The sequence below is a fragment of the Balaenoptera musculus genome, chromosome 15 (assembly GCF_009873245.2).
Source record: "Balaenoptera musculus isolate JJ_BM4_2016_0621 chromosome 15, mBalMus1.pri.v3, whole genome shotgun sequence".
Taxonomy (NCBI): Eukaryota; Metazoa; Chordata; class Mammalia; order Artiodactyla; family Balaenopteridae; genus Balaenoptera; species Balaenoptera musculus.
In genome coordinates, this window is record NC_045799.1 from 40,371,824 (window position 1) to 40,393,578 (window position 21,755).

The following is a 21,755-nucleotide window of genomic DNA, read 5'->3' on the forward strand; positions in this document are numbered from 1 at the left end:
TAACTCTGCATACTTAGCACACTGCTTTGAACCTGGTAAGATTTAAGTAAAAGTTAGCTGTTATTTAGTTGATATTTTGTTTGGTTTTTAGTTTATCATGTTCTACTTCATGGTATTTCACATGATTTCTAAGTCATCACAAATTAGAGAAGTAGGGATAAGTAGTAAGTTCCTGATAGGTATGCCAAATATTTTCATGTTCATTTACATTAACTTCTTTTCATTCTTTATCTGGGTATATTAGCAAATTAAAATACCCCCCACTAAATCAGTTCTTCACATCCACATCATGGAGCAACCTTATGGAAAGCTATTGGTTGTGAGGTCCTGTGAGTGGCTAGGCCAGATAGACTTGCCGTGTCTGGTATGTTCTCTGATGGATGCACCTTGTGAGGCAAGGCAGCAAAGGCAGATGATATAACTTTTTTGAAAGCTGTGTTCACTAAAATGTTTTTACTTAAGAAAATTAGTTTTTAATAATTATTTATGGACTGTATTATTATAGACAAATATGACTTCTGTGTCTGTTTTTCAGAGATTTCCCCCTTGCTTTGGATGTCGGTTGTGGAAGAGGTTACATAGCACAACATTTGAATAAGGTATATTTATTTGATGACTTAATTTACTTTGAGAAATAAAATTGGCTAATTTTAAGGAAAGGCTTTCCTAATCAATTTGTATCATATTTAGATTTTGATTATATCAGAATTGCTTATTTCTTTATTTTTTTTAAAGTGATGGAACCAGTGGTTGTTTTGTGTCTATTCCTAAGTAGTTTTTTCTTAAATGATTTTTTCTTTTCTTTGAATCCATTTTATACTGTGTTCCTACTGATAGTTTAAGTCTATGTAAGATACATTGTACTTTATTACCACATTGTTCAAATATTTTTTATAAATGTATTTATTTTTTTATTTTTTTGGCTGCTTTGGGTCTTCGTTGCCGCACGTGGGCTTTCTCTACTTGCGGTGAGCGGGGGCTAGTCTTCGTTGTGTTGCGCGAGCTTCTTATTGCTGTGGCTTCTCTTGTTGTGGAGCACGGGCTCTAGGCGCACGGGCCCAGCAGTTGTGGCTCGCAGGCTCTAGAGCGCAGGCTCCGTAGTTGTGGTGCATGGGCTTAGTTGCTCTGCGGCATGTGGGATCTTACCAGAGCAGGGCTTGAACCCATGTCCCCTGCTTTGGCAGGCGGATTCTTAACCACTGCACCACCAGGGAAGTCCCTGTTCAAATATTTTTAATAATTCACAATAAAAATCACATTGACATTCATTTGGAAATTGTGAGTAAGCTAATATTTTATCTATGAAAAATATTCATTTCATCAGTTGGTTAGAAATCTTGTGTGTGATGAAATATAAGTAGCCTTTATTAATGCTTATACCATTTTATTTTTCAATTTGTAATTCAGACCAAAAAACATTTATTAATTGTTTTAGCCTCTCTATGTAGCACACTCTGCTGGACACAGATTAAAGTGGGATTTCTATATCAAATCTACTTAGAAAAAAAGTACACTTGAGCCAAGGCAGGAGGAGGGGTGTGTATGAGCCTCTCCAAATACTGTTATTGATAATAGTAAATGCCATGGAAATGGTACAGTCATTAAACTGCAACAGGAGTCAAGGGAAAGGAAAATCAGTAGGGTTTCATTTGATCAAAGGCTTCTGAAAGGGCACAGAATCTGACCTGGGATTTGAAAGAATCTGGATTGGTGTTTCATAGGCATTGGAAGTAAGGGCATAGCAGGAGGGAAGGTGGAGGTAGAAAGCTGTAGGGTGTGATACAGTGATGTTTAAGAAAGATTAATTTGGGGATGGTATGCAGGAGGGATCTTCTGTGGTACAAGAGTGGGGACTAGCTGTCAGCATATTATGCCATGGAAAAGTTAACACATAGCCTTAACCCAGTGGAGTAAATTAAGGATGCTGATTATTCATACGTGTGTTCTCCATTTTATTAAATATTGTTAAATATATTACATGTAGGGTTGACTGCATATATTTAATTCTATGTAACTTATTATGTGTTATTAAAAGTATTTGTGTACCATACTAATTACATGTAGAAAAATACCCTTACAAAGCTGAAAATTAATCTATAATTATCACTTTTTCCTTTAGTAATTTCAACAGTTGTTTTGTTTGATTTGTTACTGGTTTTTTTTGTTTTTGTATTATCTGATCAACTTTGTTCTGTTTCAGGAAACTGTTGGAAAGTTTTTCCAAACAGACATTGCAGAAAATGCTTTGGTAGGTAGCTTTGTAATACTATTGGTTTCTGATCTCCTGGTTTGGTTTTTAGTTCTTTACTTCTTTATTTTTATTTCCTTCAAAATGAAATTAACTGTTTTTTTCCTGATTATAAATGTAACACACATAAAGGAAAGTAAAACAGTACAGGAAGTATAATGGAGGAAGGAAAAATCACCCTTAGTCCCACCACTCAGAGGCAACCACTGGTGACATTTTGGTCTCCACCTTGTAGGCATATAATATCTCCCCAACACTGTTTTATACAAACATTATTATGCTAACATGCCATATTTTTCATAGAATACCATTCTTTTATATCAATGAATGATATATATATATATATATATATATACACACACACACCTATTTATACAGCTATATAGTATTCCAGCATATGAATATTCCACGATTTATTTAGCTAAATTTCTATTGAAGGACAGTTGTATTTCTAGTATCTCAGTAACCAACACTGTGATGAACATCCTTATATAAAGCAATTTTGATTTATTTTCTCCCAGGGAATAAATTCCTAATAGTGGAATGTATGGATTCATTGATGTTCAGCTTTACATTTTTAATATACATCTCCAGACTGCCCTTAGAAAGACTGAAGAACAGAATTAAATGAAAGCACTCTTTTCTCCTTCTCTTTGGCAACACTGGGCCATTTATTTTGTCTTTGTCAATGTAATAGGCAGCAAGTAGAATTTCATTGTTTTTATTTGCATTTCTTTGATTACTAGAGTAGCCAAATAGCTCTTGATGTCTTTGACTATTGGTATTTGGCTATTGGTTTTTTTCAATTTGTGAATTTTGTAAGTAATTTTTATGATGTGCCTGTACCTTAGTCCTTTATCTACTTTAACCTTGACATGTTCTTATTCTAGGTGGTTTGTAAGAACTTGCTTTTTAGGGATATTAGTTTTTCTGCATATATTTAAAAAATATTTTCCCAAATATACTGTTTACATTGTTTATTGCTTTTTAGAAGTTTTTGATTAGTTTATCATCAAGTATATCAGTCTTTACAATTTCTGGTTTTTGAGTCACGTTTACTTAGGCATTTTCATCTAAGAGTATAAAAGTGTTCACCCATATTTTCATGTAGCAGTTTTCTGGCTTCAATTATTCCACTGAAACTTTTTAATTTTTTTAATTTTTATTTTTTGGAAGGACTAGAAACTACCAAGTAAATATAACATTGACTTAAGTTTAACAAACAATGATTGAGTTAATAATTAAGATGTTATATAAATGTGTTTTTGAACTTCTATTTTTTGACTTTTAGAAAAATGCCTTAGAAATGGAAATTCCTACTGTCAGTGTTTTAGCTGATGAAGAATTTCTTCCCTTCAGAGAAAATACATTTGATCTGGTGGTTAGCAGTTTAAGGTTGGTAATCCATTTGTGCTTTTAAAAAATATATGTTAAAAATAGATAATTTATGCTATAAAGTTTTAATATTATAAGGTAAAAAAAATAGATAACAGAGTAAATTCTTAATAACTTATTTTAAGTCACAAACCAGTTTTCTCTACTAAAGAATTATGGATTATATGCTCCCTAGTGGAGATAAGTGATATAGTACCTCAAATTTTTTTCCTCCCCAACTTTCCTTAATTTGCTAAAGTTCATCTGTGTTAGAAGGGTTTTCCTCGCTGACGTAACCTAGTTACATGTTGATGGGGCAAGAGTTTGAAACAGTATACTGGTTCCAATATTCAGATGTTAGAGCACCCTTATAAACTCATTCTGGCAAATAAGGAAAAGCTCGTATTTCCTTTAACTTGAATTCTTCTACACAGAAACGTAGTCCTCAAGGTTACTTTTTCCCTTTGTGCTTCCTACCATGTCCCTCCACATTTATTACAAAAACATATATTATAAATGTTTGTTGAATAGATTATAATGTACAAGGCACTGAGCTCGATGCTTTGGGGAATTGAAAAATGAATTCAGACAGGAATCCTGTCCTCAAAGACCTCAGCATCTAATAGAGAAAATAAAATATTCTATGTGGTGCCTTATTTCTCCTTATTAGTATAGTCAGATTTTTTTTCAAAGATTCAACATGCTCAGTTCAGCCCTTTTAATGGCTGTTTTTAGGGTGACCTGTCATTATGGTTTGCCCAAGACTTTACCAGTGTTAGCACTAAAAGGCCTGTGTCTCAGGAAACCCCTCAGTTCCAGGCAAACTGGGAGAGTTGGTCACCCTTGCTGTTTTCTTTAGTGAGTTTGTAATTTTTTCTCTGCTTTTTGAGGTGTGCTGAACAAACTTAGAAAAGTATTCAGATTCTATTGTGAAATGGAAAACATTACAGAGCCTTGGTCTAAGGGAAAGAGCCCTGGGCAGAGAGTCAGAATCTGAGTTTTAACTTTAGCTCATGTGCTTGCTATTTGCAAGTAACTACTGTAATTCTGTCACTTTCAGTTTCCCCATAAGTATGATAGAGTTTATAATATGACCTTAATTTTTAAAGTATCAAATAATTGTTAGAAAACATTATGAAAGATAAATGTGAGCTTAACATATTATGGTTTGAAATGGGTCTTTGGTGCTGTCCTGGAATTCAGCTAAGAGGATGCCAGCTCTACCAGGAAAGTGTGACCATACTCTACAGAGACTGAGTCTTGTGGTTATACGACACCACACTCTGGGAGAAGGTCAAATAGAGTCCAAAGACAATGCAGGACATTTCTAAAATTAACTTTTAAGTATATAGAACTTTGAGTTTATTTATTCTTTTTTATAGTCTTAAAAAATATGGAATATTATTTATCAGAAAACTCATTGAGTTATTTTTGATGAGTAATACTGTTTGCCTTGGGAAAATTATAGGTCTGATGAAGTGGCTTCCCCCCCTCACCCCACGAAAGTAGGACTTAGAATTCTATATATATCTAGCTTAATTGTTTGATTTAATTGGTGAACTTCCTTGAATATGTCATCAGGTCCTTATTTTTACTACAAATAATTTCTCAGAATAGCACTGTTTAAATAAGATGCCAGATAGGGATGATTTTTACTTTATTTTTTTCCCCAGCTTTATTGAGATATTATTTATATATAACATACGTAAGTTTAAGGTATACCATATGATGATCAGATACATATATATATTGCAAAATGATTACCACAATAAGGTTAGTTAACAATTTTCATCCCTTCACATAATTGCAATTTTTTGTGTATGTATGTGGTGATAACATTTAAGATTTACTCTCTTACAAACCTTCAATTATATAATACAGTGTTGTTAATTATAGTTACCATGCTGCGTATTAGATCCCCAAATCTTGTTTATCTTAAAGCTGGGAGTTTGTATCCTTTGATGAACATCTCCCTGTTTCCCTCTGCCCCTGGCAGCCACCATTCTACTCTGTTTCTATGTGTTTGGCTTTTTTAGATTCTGCATATAAGTGAGAACATACAGTATTTTTCTTCCTTCGTCTTGCTTATTTCACTTAGCATAATGCCCTCAAGGTCCATCCATGTTGACCCAAAAGGCAGGATTTCCTTCTTTTTTATGGGTGGATAATATCCCTCTGTGTGTGCGTGTGTGTGTACACCACATCTTTTTTATCCATTCATCTCTTAATGGACACTTGGATTGTTTCCATACCTTGGCTACTGTGAATAATACTGCTATGAACATGGGAATACAGATATCTCTTCAAGATAATGACTTTACTTCCTTCAGATAAATATCTAGATGTGGGATTGCTGGATCATATGGTAGTTCAATTTTTAATTTTTTGAGGAACCTTCATACTGGTTTCCATAGCAGCTGTTCCAGTTTACGTTCCCACCAACAATGCACAAGGGCTCTCTTTTCTCCACATCCTCACCAGCCTTTGTCATCTCTTTTTGTTAATGGACATCCTGATAGGTATAAGGTAACATCTCATTGTAGTTTTGATTTGCATTTCCCTAACTATTAGTGTTGTTGAGCATCTTTTCATATACCTGTTGGCCATTTGTATGTATGCTTTAGAAAAGTTGACTTTTACTTTATTCATTGAAGACTAATTGGAGAGATAATCATATCAGGAAAGTGATATACTGTCACATTTTCTCCTGCAACGGAAGGAAGGTAATTCCCTAGGAATATTTTTTATTTTAAAACTTGTATGAAAACAATCAGTGAATTTTGATATGCAATTTCGAACATCAAAATTTACACCTTTTTTGTGGCTTATCATTATACTAGTGCTGCTCGTACTAATTAATTATACACATTAAGCTAAAACAAATGTGTGTTTTATATTTTAGTTTGCACTGGGTGAATGACCTTCCTAGAGCACTTGAACAGGTAAAAATCTTAGTGTTGATTCTAATAGCCTGTGTTATTTTGCTTATTATTAGCAACTTATAGTTGTTTCTGTTTTTACACAGAAACTTATAGATGTTTTCCATTTTATATTTTTGACAATTGGAAACGGAAGCAAATAAAAAATTGATTATCTTCTGTCGGCCAGATACACTTGGTGCCCTTTGGCATATTAAGAAGTACATTAGTGACTCCCTGTTCCCTGAGAATTAAGAAATCTAATTATGGAGATGTTACTAAAGTTTTCATAAATATTTAAGACTTGTACAAAATAGTACTGATATCATAAGACATTTTCTGTGTCTTATGTGCTTTCTTTTCTTCTTGAATTGCCTATAAATTTTTCGTGGGTGAGAACGTATTTGTTCCTACAGTGTTTGTATCTCCCCCATGCCTTATACTTAGGCAATGCTAGTAAATGCTTCTTGGTTGATATTGATCAACAAACAGGTGAAGGGTGGGTAAAAAGCATCGTGTTCAGAGGAGGGAAGATCACTGTGGCTTGGAGTGGCCTAGGAAAGCTTTAAGAGGAAGGAATTTCTTGAACAGGGCCTCAAAGGGTAGGTCAGATTTGCAGTGGGAATACACTCCAGGAAGGCAGAATCCCGGGATAGAGGGGAGGTGTAAGAGACTCAGGAGCCTGAAAGGACAAAGAGGAAGCCTGTTGGAGAATTAGTATAGTGCCAGGGTGTAGATGAGGAATATTGGGACCAGATTTAGTAAGACTCAGGTGACAGATTAAGGAATTAGGAGTTTTTTCTTAAGGCAATTCAGAGCCACTGGAGAATTTTGAAGAGGAAAGTGACATGATTAAAAAGCTGGTAGGCAGGATACTAACTACCATATCTTAAGCATATACTGTTTGCCAATCACTGTGCTCTGTTTTATATATGTGTTAAATAACTCTGCAGGATAGCTTCATTTTGCTGATTAGAAAACTGATACTGGAAGTTGGTTACATGGAAGAGAGATTGTTTCAGTGCCCAGGCATGAGATACACTAAACCTATGTGGCAATGGTAGGAGTTAAAAAGAAGAGAAAGGTATTTAGGACTCTGCAAAGTAAGAATCAACAGTTTGGTGGCTGGTTAGAGCTGAAGATCAAAAAGAGTCAGGAGTCAAAGCTTGCCTTAAAGTTTTGAGTCTAGATGCCTGGAGAATAATTAGTAAAAGTAGGGGAAAGAATGGTAGTGATCAGATAAAGGGAATAGAAAATGGTAATTAACAGAAATACGGCATTTGGAAAAGGGAGTTGGTTTGAGAAAAAGTGTTGTGTGTGTGTTGGATGTACTGGGGAAGGGGAGGGAGTAAGTTTACCAAGAGACAGATGTTCATGGCGCACAGGCAGCTAAAGACAAGTTTAGAGTTCTGGGAAGCTCAAGGTAGAGATTGGAAAGTGATCCTTGTGAAATCCATGGGAACTGATAAGCCCTCTGTGGTGGAGAGAAGCTGAAGAGAGCTGAGGACTAAATTCTAGGTACGTTATATTAGAGTTTGGTGGCAAGAGAAAGAAGTAACACTAAAGGGGCAGAAGAAAAAAACCGAAAGATTTTACAGTCGGTTTGCTTATATACTGTTTTGTAATTGCTTCATAATGTATTAAATATAAATTCAAGATGCATACTTGAATTAGAAGAGCCTCCTGTGATTTGGGTTCTGATGTACTTCAGAATCCACCTTGTCCTGTAATGTTCCTCGTTGTTGAGAATAGTCAGAGTCAAAACTAGTTAAAGATTGTAGTTCTAAGAGTCATTGAGTAAACACTTATGATTCTGGAATTCATTCTGGCTGCTATTTTGCTCAAGTTATCAATTAAAACTGGTTTTTGTTTTAAAGCTGAAAAATAAGTTGGTTACTTTTTTTTTTTTTGTAGTTTATTTATTTATTTATTTATGGCTGTGTTGGGTCTTCGTTTCTGTGCGAGGGCTTTCTCTAGTTGTGGCAAGTGGGGACCACTCTTCATCGCAGTGCACGGGCATCTCACTATCGCGGCCTCTCTTGTTGCGGAGCACAGGCTCCAGACGCGCAGGCTCAGTAATTGTGGCACACCGGCTTAGTTGCTCTGCGGCATGTGGGATCTTCCCAGACCAGGGCTCGAACCCGTGTCCCCTGCATTGGCAGGCAGATTCTCAACCACTGCGCCACCAGGGAAGCCCCAGTTGGTTACTTCTTAATTCTGTATGTTACTGGATTAATATATTAATATTTTAACTAAAATGTTGCTAGATTAATGTTGTGAATCATAATGGTTTCTCTGTAAATCAGCTTTTTCTGCATAATAAGCCACCTCAACTTTTTGTTTTAAAAATAATTAGCTCACAATTTTGTGAATTAGGGATTTGAGCTGGACTTAGGAAATTCTTCTGGGTCTGGCTTGGCTCACCCGTGTGTCTGATCTGCCAGTGGATTGTCTTGGAGCTGTCGGATGGCTTCAGCTGGGACTCCCGGCTGATCTCTGCTCCTCTTCCTCTAATCCTTCACCAGGCCAGCTCAGGCTTGTTCACAACGTGGTGGCCAGGCGGGGCTCCTAGAGAGCAGGTGGAAGCAGCAAGGCCATTGAGACCTCGGCTTGACACTGACACACTGTCAACTTGCTCTGCATTCTTTTGGTCAGTGCAAGTCACAAGGCTAGCCCAGATTCCAGGAGGGGGATGTAAGCTCCATCCCTTAATGGGGGTTGTTGCAGAGCAGCGTTCCAGAGGTCACAGATACAGGGAGGATGGTGATTTTTGTACTCTACCACACTTTAAAATTTTTTTCTTTCAATATTTTACTGATTATAAGAGTCAGTTTTGTCTATTATAAGAAATTGAAAACATGTAAAATATTTTATAGATATTAACACTATCAGTAAGTGTCTATCTTCACAACAATATTATACTGCAATGCCTTTCTGACAGTTGGTTGTCTAAGTGTTATTTATTAAATTATCTGGTTATTAATTTGACAAAGTAAGAATGGTAATCATAAAATATTGATCTAGATACCATATATCCTTTTAATATTTTTATATGTCAAATTTTGAATAGTTTTGTTGTTTATATTTATTACAGATTCATTATGTTTTAAAACCAGATGGAGTGTTTATTGGTGCAGTGTTTGGAGGTGACACTCTCTATGAACTCCGGTGTTCATTACAGTTAGCGGAAACAGAAAGGGAAGGAGGATTTTCTCCACACGTCTCTCCTTTCACTGCTGTCAATGACCTAGGACATCTGCTCGGGAGAGCCGGCTTTAATACGCTGACTGTGGTAACTATCAAGAGAATTGAGTAACCCATTAATTACACAGTTCAGAAATGATCGCTCTCTCTTTTTATCTTGATAAAGGTAGGAATGTAAAATTTTTTATACATTACCTGAATAAGTCACTCAAACAAAGAATGTACCTCAGTTAACAAGGAGGCTGTTTTCTAAGACATGCTACTCCATCACAATCTTCAAATCCAGAGTTAGGTGTGACATGAGAGTTAGAGCATCCCAGAGGAGGAGGGAAGGGGGTGTACGGGAGCATTCACAGCATTGCCTCTACCACCAGCCCTCAAGTGAAGTGGTGCCGTGTGAGGCAGAAATGAGAGCATGCATTCACGAGACCCAGGGTTAGATCCAGGTAGAGAAGGGAGGACAGGGGGCTGTACACCATCAGGGCTGGAGAGATCTGGGAAGAGAACCCGAGACCTTCAGCGATGAAGAAACAAGGAGTCACCATGGTGCAGTGATGGTGCAGGGTGCTGGTGTCTGACAGTATAATTTGGATTCTTACCTTGCCCCTTTACTAGCTAGGGGAATTTGGGGGATTTACTTCACCTCTCTGAGCATTCATTTTTTTAAAAAAATGCAAATGTTACTCACCACAGGTGGCCGTTAGGATTAAATAATTTAAAGGGTGTAAAGTACCTGGACCTTCACAATAAATGCTCAATAAGTACTAGTTCCTGCCTTCCTCTCTCCTCCTCCCTCTACTCCTAACACTTTCCAGGCCAAGGCTTCCCTCAGGGACGCATCCGGACAGTGATTCCCCCTTCAAACCTCCTTCAGCAACAAAGTCATTCTAAAAGATGTCATTACTGCCTTCCAGAGAATGGACTTGTCATGATTTTCCAAACCCCTCAGGCCTAAAAACATCTCTAAACCTGATTAGAAGAAATAGGAATTTTTTTAATGAAGAAAGCTTCTCATTGCATAATTAGAGACTATAAACTTAAAGTAACTTTTTAAGGAGATGTAGTGTGAGTATATTTCATAAAATTAACCTACCGAAAATGGCTTGTCATATCCTTCCGTGCTTTGATAGAAAGCAAGGGGCGTAGACCAGCAGGGCCTCTGATGTTGGGAAGGGGTTTCCCTTCCAGGGAAGGGAAGAGACAGAGACTGGGAACTGACGACAGCCCTCACAGAGTGATGTTGAAGAACTCGTGCCCAGTCAAACAGGTTAGTCAGCAGTATTAAGGGACTCAAAAGTCATTGCCCATTAGGAAAAAGATGAGACGTCTACTGAGTCATCAAAGAAAGTTAAATTATGTTAACCACTTGCAGTTTTCTATGGTTGTAAAATGAGTTGTGTGTTCTAGAAAGATTTCTACTAAAAATGTTTAACCTGACAGTATAACATTTCAAAGCCTACATTTCTGTTAATTGGGAATTCAAATAATTCAGAATACCTTCCATATACTTCTCCAAAATTGAGCAGAATGACTCAAACATTAATATAATGCAAAAATATTGCTGTATAATCTTCTCCATAGTTTGTAAAATTAGTTGCTAATTTAATATATAAAATCTATAGAAATTTGTTCCTTGAGACATATACATTGTCTCTGAAGTGCTGTATTAACATTGCATCCTAATTCATTTTCTAAAACTCCCATGCAAGAAAGCTTTTATATAATCAATTATACAGGTTTATGTTTCGTACAACATTAGATATATTACTTTTATACTGCAATGGATTTTTATTTTTAAAGTGAAATCAAGTTAAATTAATATCATGTAATTATATTTACATTTATATGACCCTCTTAGTGAATTATTTTTAGAGTTAGTTGGCATTCTAAATGAAGCTCATTTCCTTTTAGAATAGTTTCCAGACTAGTATATTAGAAGAAAACTGCAAGTATGGTCCACATCTTAATTTGAATAAGACCTTTGACATGGCTATTGTGGTACTCTTTTGACTGAGAAGGAGATGGTGCTTTTAGTTGCTTTCGTTGAATTGTTTTCAAAGGATATTGTTTAATGGTTAGGCATTAGCCTGGAAGGAATTTATTTTTAATCTTAGAATCTCTTTTTAAAAATAATTTCCCAATGTAGAAAAATATATAGAAGGGACTATCCAGAGATGGTCTTATTAAAAAGTGCACATACAACCTGATCCATGCATATGTTTTTTTAAAAAATGAAAAAAACCACAAACCATGTATAGAGAGAGTGAGAGAGTGGGTCCAAAATGAACAGAAGTCTCCTTCTGCTTTCTGACACCCCATTCCTTTCTACAAGGATGACTTTGGTTAACTGTCTTGTATATCCTTTCAGAACACTTTTTCCTCACAGACTGGAGTACAGTTATATCACTTAAATGTACATATGCAACAATATATACTCTTTTGCTTTTTTCTATATGCACTCTTTTTTTTCCCCCAGTCAATAACATATCTTGGAGATCCTCCCCTACAAACATACATCTACCACATTCTTTTTTGACAGCTGTATAGTATTTCATTGAATAGATATACTTTATTTAACCTGCTCTCTGTTAATGGACATTTAAATTGTTTCCAGTTTGTTGTTTGTTTTTTTAATACTCTTTCAAAAAATGCTGCAATGAATTTTCTTTTACATAATCTGTCAGATCAGTTTCTAGCAATGGCATTGCCTAGTCAAAGAATCTATGCATTCCAAGTTTTGACAGAGTAAAATTACTCTCCATAAGGTAGCATTAATTGGCATGCCTCATCGACAGTGTATGTTAATCCGCCGCTTATACTTTTGTTTTGTATCTCTAATGTTAAAAAAAAATAGTAATTGGTCATTTTGTTTTACATTTCTTTAGGAATTAGAATGGATGTTTTTGATAAGTGTTCCTTAGGGTTTTGTACTTGATTCTGTGCAACATTGAAGTCCAAAATTGGGAGGTGTAGTTAACATATTAGATAAATGTACAGAATACAAAAAGATCTAGATACTTCAAAAGTGGTTAGTGCCAATAAGATGAAGTTTGAGATACGTGCAGCATTTTGATAGCAAACTTGAAAAAAAAGTGTCCTATATTCAGGGCTAGTTTCCAATGTAGACAAACTCCTACATCTGAGTGGTTAACACAGAGTTTTTATCACATCACAGCCATGCTGGTTGGGCAGCTCCTCTCCATCCTGTAGTTGTGCCATCTCGGCCTTGTATCCTTTAAGGTCACTGCAGCAGAGACGGCCTGGAAAAGGCTCACTAGCTCTTTATTACCTTGCCTCCACCTCACTTTTCTTTTGCCAGGAGAAATGTCTGGGGTTCTGAAGTGTCAAGGAGTAAGTACCTGGATGTTTGGGGAGCATCAGTGGTCTCTGCCTCTGTACCACCAGTGAACCCCTGTATCAAACTTCAGAAAGAGTGGGGTATCATTGCTCAGCAGTTCACTTGAGAAATAAACTGTGTATGTGCCAGCCACGTGCCCTTTCCTAGACTAGTCCATGTAGTATTGCTGCATCACTGGGAGTAGAATGTAAGCATCTTGGGAGATGACCCTTTTTGGCTTGGTTCTGGGTGTCACATTTTGAGAGAGAGTGAGATTGATATTGCCTATGTAGAGAAAAATGAAGTCAGCACATGTAAGGATCTATAAATTTTGTCTAGAAGCCTAACCCCTTCCCCTAAAAAAATTATAGTGTCCTGGAAGAGTTTTCAAAGACTTGAAGAAAAGGGTAATTGTTTGCAGAGTACAGAATAGACTTTATTCTATGTTAATCCCAAGGAGAGAATTAGAACCAGTTGATGGAGTTATAGAAAGATTACTGTTAGAATGGCAAGCACTTATTCTGCAATTTGAAATCTTTGTAAATCAAGTGTAAGCCAGATGACATCTGTGAAGAATACTGTAAAGAAGATTCCTGCTTACCGTGAGAGATTGGTCTGGGCAATCTCTACAACCTCTTTTCTAATCTGGATTTTTGTTAATGAATGCTAAAGGATTTGTCTTTCTTTTTGAATAGGACACTGATGAAATTCAAGTTAACTATCCTGGAATGTTTGAATTGATGGAAGATTTACAAGGTAAGACACTTTAAAGAATTTTTAGACTCCATATGAGAGTCGTATTTTGAGGGCTGACTATGGCAAGCACTGGGGCCAAGCACTAGAGATACACTGGGTGAGGAGAAAGCGGACTGTCTTCATGGAGTTTATACTGTAAAATGGGTGAGGCTGACATGAGGCAGCTGCCACAAAGATAAATGTTAAACTAGAATTGTGGTAAGTGCTGTGAAGTAGAGGAACTTAGAGCTGTGACTGCCTGTGAAAGGCTGGCAGGACTTTCTTTTTTTTTTTTAACATCTTTATTGGAGTATAATTGCTTTACAGTGTTGTATTAGTTTCTGCTGTATAACAAAGTGAATCAGCTATACATATACATATATCCCCATAACCCCTCCCTCTTGCATCTCCCTCCCACCCTCCCTTTCGCATCCCTCTAGGTGGTTACAAAGCACCGAGCTCATCTCCCTGTGCTATGCAGCTGCTTCCCACCAGCCATCCATTCTACATTTGGTAGTGTATATATGTCCATGACACTCTCTCATCTCGTCCCAGCTTACCCCTCCCAATTCCCGTGTCCTCAAGTCCACTCTCCACGTCTGCGTCTTTATTCCTGTCCTGGCAGGACTTTCTTGAAGGAGCATGTGAGGGTGGTAGAACACCTCAGTGACTTTCTCCAGCAACACTTGGCAGCTCAGATCCAGGCACAGGTAGAAAGAAAGCAGGTAGTTGGGTTAGTATAGGATTGGGGGTTGCCAGGGGGTTAGGTGGGATAGGTCCTGGTGTGGGAGAGTCAACAAAGTCCTGTCTGAGGAAGTGATGGTTGTGCCCTAAAAAATGAAGCGGGGTCACTAGGCAAAGCAGGGAGGAAGTGAGTCCCAGGCACAGAGAACAGCCTGTGCAAAGGCCCTGTTGCAAGAAAGAACATGGCAAGAACTGAAAGAAGGGCATTTTGGCCAGAATACAGGGAGTAAAAAGAAAAGTTGACTGATTAAATTGGTAGGTAAATGGGGGCCTTGTAACCTTTGTTAAGATTGTTTGTCTTTATCTTAAAAGGCCCCTTGAGGTATTTTAATGGGGGGAGGGGTCATGATGTCAGATTTGTATTTTTTTTTTAAATGGATTGGCAGATAAACTAGTAGGCGACTTAACGGCTGGAAAGCTTACTGAGAAATGATGGTGGTTAGGACTAAGGTGGTGGCAGTGGAGATGGAGAGAAGTGAATGGATTCTGGAGATATTTACAAGATAATTGTGACAGTTCTTGCTGATGGATTACACATGGGCCGATGAAGGAGAGAGACATTTCAAACATAGCACTGAGTTTCTGGCTCTCCTAGCCAGATAGATGGTGCCCTTCATTGATAGAGAAACAGTAGAAGATGACCAAGTATGGGCAGGGACAGCTCTTGAGTTCACACTTGGGCATGTTGGGTTGGAAACGCTTTTGAAATAGCTGAAACAAGACGTCAGGTAGGCAGTTGAGTGTGTGGCTGTGTAGCTCAGAGGAGGCAACTGGCCCAGGTAAACATTGTGAGTCATTTGTGAATAGGTGGTGTTGGAAGCAGTAGAGAGGTCATGGCCTGGGAGAAGCTTTGAGGAGCAGCAAGGACACAAACCCAACCTCCCAACCCCGAAGGAGGCAGGGCTGCTGACTGAGGGGAAGGCTGGAGAAGTGGTTTGCTCAGAGGAGAGCCTCAACTTACGTCAGTGAGAATTTATGAGGTCTAATTTTTTATCATGCAAATGGCATAGACAGTTTTGATGAATGGGGGAAGCTGAAGGCATCAGAAGTGTGTTCTCTGAAACCAAAACTCTGCTTACCTGGGGGAGCCTTAATCTGTATCTTGAAAAATTGTAAGATGATTTAAAGCAAGTGAATTATAAAAATACATACCTCATGTTTGTTTACAGATTTAATAGTTTTTCATAAGCACTGTTGCACTTGCTTCTCTAATAACCCTCTGGTAACTACTTTACCCCTGTCCTACAAGTCAGAAATATCAGGCCCAAAGAGAACACTTGCCTATTAGTGGTAGAACTGGGCGCTAAACTCTTGCCTTCTTGACCCCTGTTCTGGCACCCTCTTGACTGACTCTCCTGCTTCTTGTAGCTGCCCATTTGTAACAAAGTCCATTTTACCCATCATTCAGCCTCCTCTGAGTACGGTGCTTTTGTCAGCTTTATAAGGGGAAAGATATGTAGTCAAAAACTTACTCTTGTAGTCACGCTTTTTTTTTTTAATTGGAGTATAGTTGATTTACAATGTTGTGTTAGTTTCAGGTATACAGCAAAATGAATCAGTTATACATATACATATATCCACTCTTTTTTTAGATTCTTTTCCCAAATAGGCCATTACAGAGTATTGAGTAGAGTTCCCTGTGGTATACAGTAGGTCCTTATTATTTTATATATAGTAGTGTGTATATGTCAACCACAATCTCCCAATTTATCCTTCCCCCACCCTTACCCCGTGGTAACCATAAGTTTGTTTTCTACATCTGTAACTCTATTTCTGTTTTGTAGATAAGTTCATTTGTACCCTTTTTTCAGATTCCACATATAAGGAATATTATATGATATTTGTCTTTCTCTGTCTTACTTCACTCAGTATGACAATCTCTAGGGCCATCCATGTTGCTGCAAATGGCATTATTTCATTCTTTGTTATAACTGAGTAGTATTCCATTATATATATATACCATATCATCTTTATCCATTCCTCTGTTGATGCACATTTAGGTTGCTTCCATGTCCTGGCTATTGGAAATAGTGCAGCAGTGAACACTGGGGTGCATGTATCTTTTCGAATTATGGTTTTCTCCAGATATATGCCCAGGAGTGGAATTGCTGGATCATATGGTAGCTCTATTTTTAGTTTTTTAAGGAACCTCCATACTGTTCTCCATAGTGGTTGTACCAACTTACATTTCCCACCAACAGTGTAGGAGGGTTCCCTTTTTTCCACACCCTCTCTAGCATTTATTGTTTGTAGATTTTTTGATGATGGCCGTTCTGACCGGTGTGAGGTGATACCTCATTGTAGTTTTTATTTGCATTTCTCTAATAATTAGTGATGTTAAACATATTTTCATGTGCCTTTTTTTTAAAATAAATTTATTTATTTATTTATTTTGGCTGCATTGGGTTTTTTTTTTAACATTTTTATTGGAGTATAATTGCTTTACAATGGTGTGTTAGTTTCTGCTTTATAACAAAGTGAATCAGTTATACGTATACATATATCCCCATATCCCCTCCCTCTTGCATCTTCCTCCCTCCCACCCTCCCTGTCCCACCCTTCTAGCTGGTCACAAAGCACTGAGCTGATCTCCCTGTGCTATGCAACTGCTTCCCACTAGCTATCTATTTTACATTTGGTAGTGTATATATGTCCATATATACACTACCACTCTCTCACTTTGTTCCAGCTTACCCTTTCCCCTCCCCGTGTCCTCAAGTCCATTCTCTAGTAGGTCTGCGTCTTTATTCCCATCTTGACCCTAGGTTCTTCATGACCATTTTTTTTTTTTTTTAGATTCCATATATATGTGTTAGCATACAGTATTTAACCATCTGTATGTCTTCTTTGGGGAAATGTCTATTTAAATCTGCTGCCCATTTGTTTTAAAATTAATTAATTAATTTGTTTTTGGTTGCATTGGGTCTCTGTTGCTGTGTGTGGGCTTTCTCTAGTTGTGGCGAGCTGGGGCTACTCTTCGTTGCATTGCGTGGGCTTCTCATTGAGGTGGCTTCTCGTTGTGGAGCACAGGCTTTAGGCGCACGAGCTTCAATAGTTGTGGCACACAGGCTCAGTAATTGTGGCGCCCAGGCTTAGTTGCTCCGTGGCATGTGAGATCTTCCTGGACCAGGGCTCGAACCCATGTCCCTTGCACTGGCAGGCGGATTCTCAACCAACCACTGTGCCAGCAGGGAAGCCCTTCTGCCCATTTTTTGATTGTGTTTTTTGTTTTTTCTGATATTGAGCTGCATGAGCTGTTTATGTATTTTGGAGATTAATCCCTTGTCAGCTGCTTCGTTTCCAAATATTTTCTCCCATTCTGAGGGTTGTCTTTTCATTTTGCTTATGGTTTCCTTTGCTGTGCAAAAGATTGTAAGTCACTCTTCACTCATTCTAGTTTAATCAGGGATTGGCAGCCTTAACATGCATGCCCAAGGTGACGGGGGACCACTAATAAATCACACAGCCCCTCCTGAGCTGCACTTGGCTCCTCCTAATGTAATCACGGAGACCCTTCATCCGAAGGCTTGAGAGGTGGTGATAGGCTGATGATTTATCATTCAGACTCTACTGACAAAAATATTTTTCAAATACAGCATTTAGTTTTGTTCTGCTATGTAATAAATGCTGTGCTCATGATTCATTTAAAGAAAGAAAAGAGAAAGAGACTAGAAATTAGACATAGCAGATGGAAAAAGTTACTGCCCAGTGATTTAAAAGTACAGAACTTATTCTGTTCTAGGTGCAATTCTGTGAGGTTTCCTAATATCCTAATTTTACAGATGAGCAAATTGAAATATCGAGTTGAGTGTCTTGTCCATGGTCACACTTAATCTGGAATTAAGTGATTAAGTCCTGCATACTTGATCTTTGTGCATTTTTTTCCCACTGAAATTAGCATAGATGTTCAGTAAAATGCACTAATCTTAACAGTACAGCTGCTCGTATTTTTGAGTACTATATAAACCACAGACTAGAACATTTCCAGCCCCTAGAAGGTTGCCTCATGCCCCTTTCCAGTTGATAACTCCCCTTCCCTTAAGGGTTTTAATCGGTCATGTATTTTAAGGAACTGTTGTCTAATATTTACCTTTAAGAGGCTTTGCCAGTGCTTCTCTTATTTTTACTGTAAAGTCTTTTACACAAATCATGTGCTTAGTTTTTAATGTCTCTTATTCTTTTTTAACATCTTTATTGGAGTATAGTTGCTTTACACTGGTGTGTTAGTTTCTGCTTTATAACAAAGTGAATCAGCTATACATATACGTATATCCCCATATCTCCTCCCTCTTGCGTCTCCCTCCCACCCTCCCTATCCCACCCCTCTAGGTGGTCACAAAGCACCGAGCTGATCTCCCTGTGCTATGCGGCTGCTTCCCACTAGCTAGCTATTTTACGTTTGGTAGTGTATATATGTCCAATCCACTCTCTCACTTTGTCCCAGCTTACCCTTCCCCCTCCTCGTGTCCTCAAGTCCATTCTCTATGTCTGCGTCTTTATTTCTGTCCTACCCCTAGGTTCTTCAGAACCTTTTTTTTTTTTTTTCGATTCCATATATATGTGTTAACATACGGTACTTGTTTTCTCTTTCTGACTTACTTTGCTCTGTAGGACAGAATCTAGGTCCGTCCACCTCACTACAAATAACTCAATTTCGTTTCATTTTATAGCTCAGTAATATTCCATTGTATATATGTGCCACATCTTCTTTATCCATTCATCTGTCGATGGACACTTAGGTTGCTTCCATGTCCTGGCTATTGTAAATAGAGCTGCAATGAACATTGTGGTACATGACTCTTTTTGAATTATGGTTTTCTCAGATAATATGCCCAGTAGTGGGATCGCTGGGTTGTATGGTAGTTCTATTTTTAGTTTTTTAAGGAACCTCCATACTGTTCTCCATAGTGGCTGTATCAATTTACATTCCCACCGACAATGCAAGAGGGTTCCCTTTTCTCCACACCCTCTCCAGCATTTATTGTTTGTAGATTTTTTGATGATGGCCATTCTGACTGGTGTGAGGTGATACCTCGTAGTTTTGATTTGCATTTCTCTAATGATTAGTGATGTTGAGCATCCTTTCATGTGTGTGTTGGCAATCTGTATATCTTCCTTGGGGAAATGTCTATTTAGGTCTTCTGCCCATTTTTGGATTGGGTTCTTTGTTTTTTTGATATTGAGCTGCATGAGCTGCTTATATATTTTGGAGATTAATCCTTTGTCAGTTGTTTCATTTGCAAATATTTTCTCCCATTCTGAGGGTTGTCTTTTCATCTTGTTTATGGTTTCCTTTGCTGTGCCTAAGCTTTTAAGTTTCATTAGGTCCCATTTGTTTATTTTTGTTTTTATTTCCATTTCTCTAGGAGGTGGGTCAAAAAGGATCTTGCTGTGATTTGTGTCATAGAGTGTTCTGCCTGTGTTTTCCTCTAAGAGTTTTAAAGTGTCTGGCCTTACATTTAGGTCTTTAATCCATTTTGAGTTTATTTTTGTGTATGGTGTTAGGGAGTGCTCTAATTTCATTCTTTTACATGTAGCTGTCCAGTTTTCCCAGTGCCACTTATTGAAGAGGCTGTCTTTTCTCCATTGTGTATTCTTGCCTCCTTTATCAAAAATAAGGTGACCATATGTGCATTGGTTTATCTCTGGGCTTTCTATCCTGTTCCATTGATCTATATTTTTGGTTTTGTGCCAGTACAATACTGTCTTGATTACTGTAGCTTTGTAGTATAGTCTGAAGTCAGGAAGCCTGATTCCTCCAGCTCCGTTTTTCTTTCTCAAGATTGCTTTGGCTATTCGGGGTCTTTTGTGTTCCCATACAAATTGTGAAATTTTTTGTTCTAGTTCTGTGGAAAATGCCATTGGTAGTTTGATAGGGATTGCTTTGAATTTATAGATTGCTTTAGGTAGTATAGTCATTTTCACAATGTTGATTCTTCCGATCCAAGAACATGGTATATCTCTACATCTGTTTGTATCATCTTTAATTTCTTTCACCACTGTCTTATAGTTTTCTGCATATAGGTCTTTTGTCTCCTTAGGTAGGTTTATTCCTAGGTATTTTATTCTTTTTGTTGCAATGGTAAATGGAGTGTTTCCTTAATTTCTCTTTCAGGTTTTTCATCATTAGTGTATAGGAATGCAAGATATTTCTGTGCATTAATTTTGTATCCTGCTACTTTACAAAATTCATTGATTAGCTCTAGTAGTTTTCTGGTAGCATCTTTAGGATTCTCTATGTATAGTATCATATCATCTGCAAACAGTGACAGCTTTACTTCTTCTTTTCCGATTTGGATTCCTTTTATTTCTTTTTCCTCTCTGATTGCTGTGGGTAAAAACTTCCAAAACTCTGTTGAATAACAGTGGTGAGAGTGGACAACCTTGTCTTGTTCCTGATCTTAGAGGAAATGGTTTCAGTTTTTCACCATTGAGAACGATGTTCGCTGTGGGTTTGTCATATATGGCCTTTTTATGTTGAGGTAAGTTCCCTTTATGCCTACTTTCTGGAGGGTATTTATCATAAATCAGTGTTGAATTTTGTCGAAAGGTTTTTCTGCATCTATAGAGATGATCATATGGTTTTTCTCCTTCAATTTGTTAATATGGTGTATCACATTGATTGATTTGCATATATTGAAGAATGCTTGCATTCCTGGGATAAACCCCACTTGATCATGGTGTATGATCCTTTTAATGTGCTGTTGGATTCTGTTGGCTCGTATTTTGTTGAGGATTTTTGCATCTATGTTCAGTGATACTGGCCTGTAGTTTTCTTTATTTGTGACATCTTTGTCTGGTTATAGTATCAGGGTGATGGTGGTCTCATAGAAAGAGTTTGGGAGTGTTCCTCCCTCTGCTATTATTTGGAGGAGTTTGAGAAGGATAGGTGTTAGCTCTTCTCTAAATGTTTGATAGAATTCGCCTGTGAAGCCATCTGGTCCAGGGCTTTTGTTTGTTGGAAGATTTTTAATCACAATCTCAATTTTACTGCTTGTGATTGGTCTGTTTATATTTTCTATTTCTTCCTGGTTCAGTCTCGGAAGCTTGTGCTTTTCTAAGAATGTGTCCATTTCTTTCCAGGTTTTCCATTTTATTGGCATATAGTTACTTGTAGTAATCTCTCATGATCGTTTGTATTTCTGCAGTGTCAGTTGTTACTTCTCCTTTTTCATTTCTAATTCTATTGATTTGA

General features: G+C 37.5%; 1 protein-coding gene across 4 annotated transcripts in view; it reads left to right on the forward strand.

Annotated features, from left to right (window-relative positions):
• Positions 1–21,755, forward strand: part of NDUFAF5 (NADH:ubiquinone oxidoreductase complex assembly factor 5) — a 33,213-nt gene that overhangs the window by 4,763 nt on the left and 6,695 nt on the right. For 3 of the 4 annotated variants that reach the window (XR_005016614.1, XM_036827073.1, XM_036827074.1), the window contains exons 3-8: positions 536–599; positions 2,201–2,248; positions 3,540–3,643; positions 6,525–6,564; positions 9,635–9,832; positions 13,777–13,837. Coding sequence is in view for 3 of the 4 variants with exons in the window: in XM_036827073.1 (XP_036682968.1) it covers positions 536–599; positions 2,201–2,248; positions 3,540–3,643; positions 6,525–6,564; positions 9,635–9,832; positions 13,777–13,837 (515 nt within the window). In the remaining variant the exon portion in view is untranslated. The remainder of the gene's footprint in view (positions 1–535; positions 600–2,200; positions 2,249–3,539; positions 3,644–6,524; positions 6,565–9,634; positions 9,833–13,776; positions 13,838–21,755) is intronic. The other variant, XM_036827075.1, reaches the window with a different exon arrangement.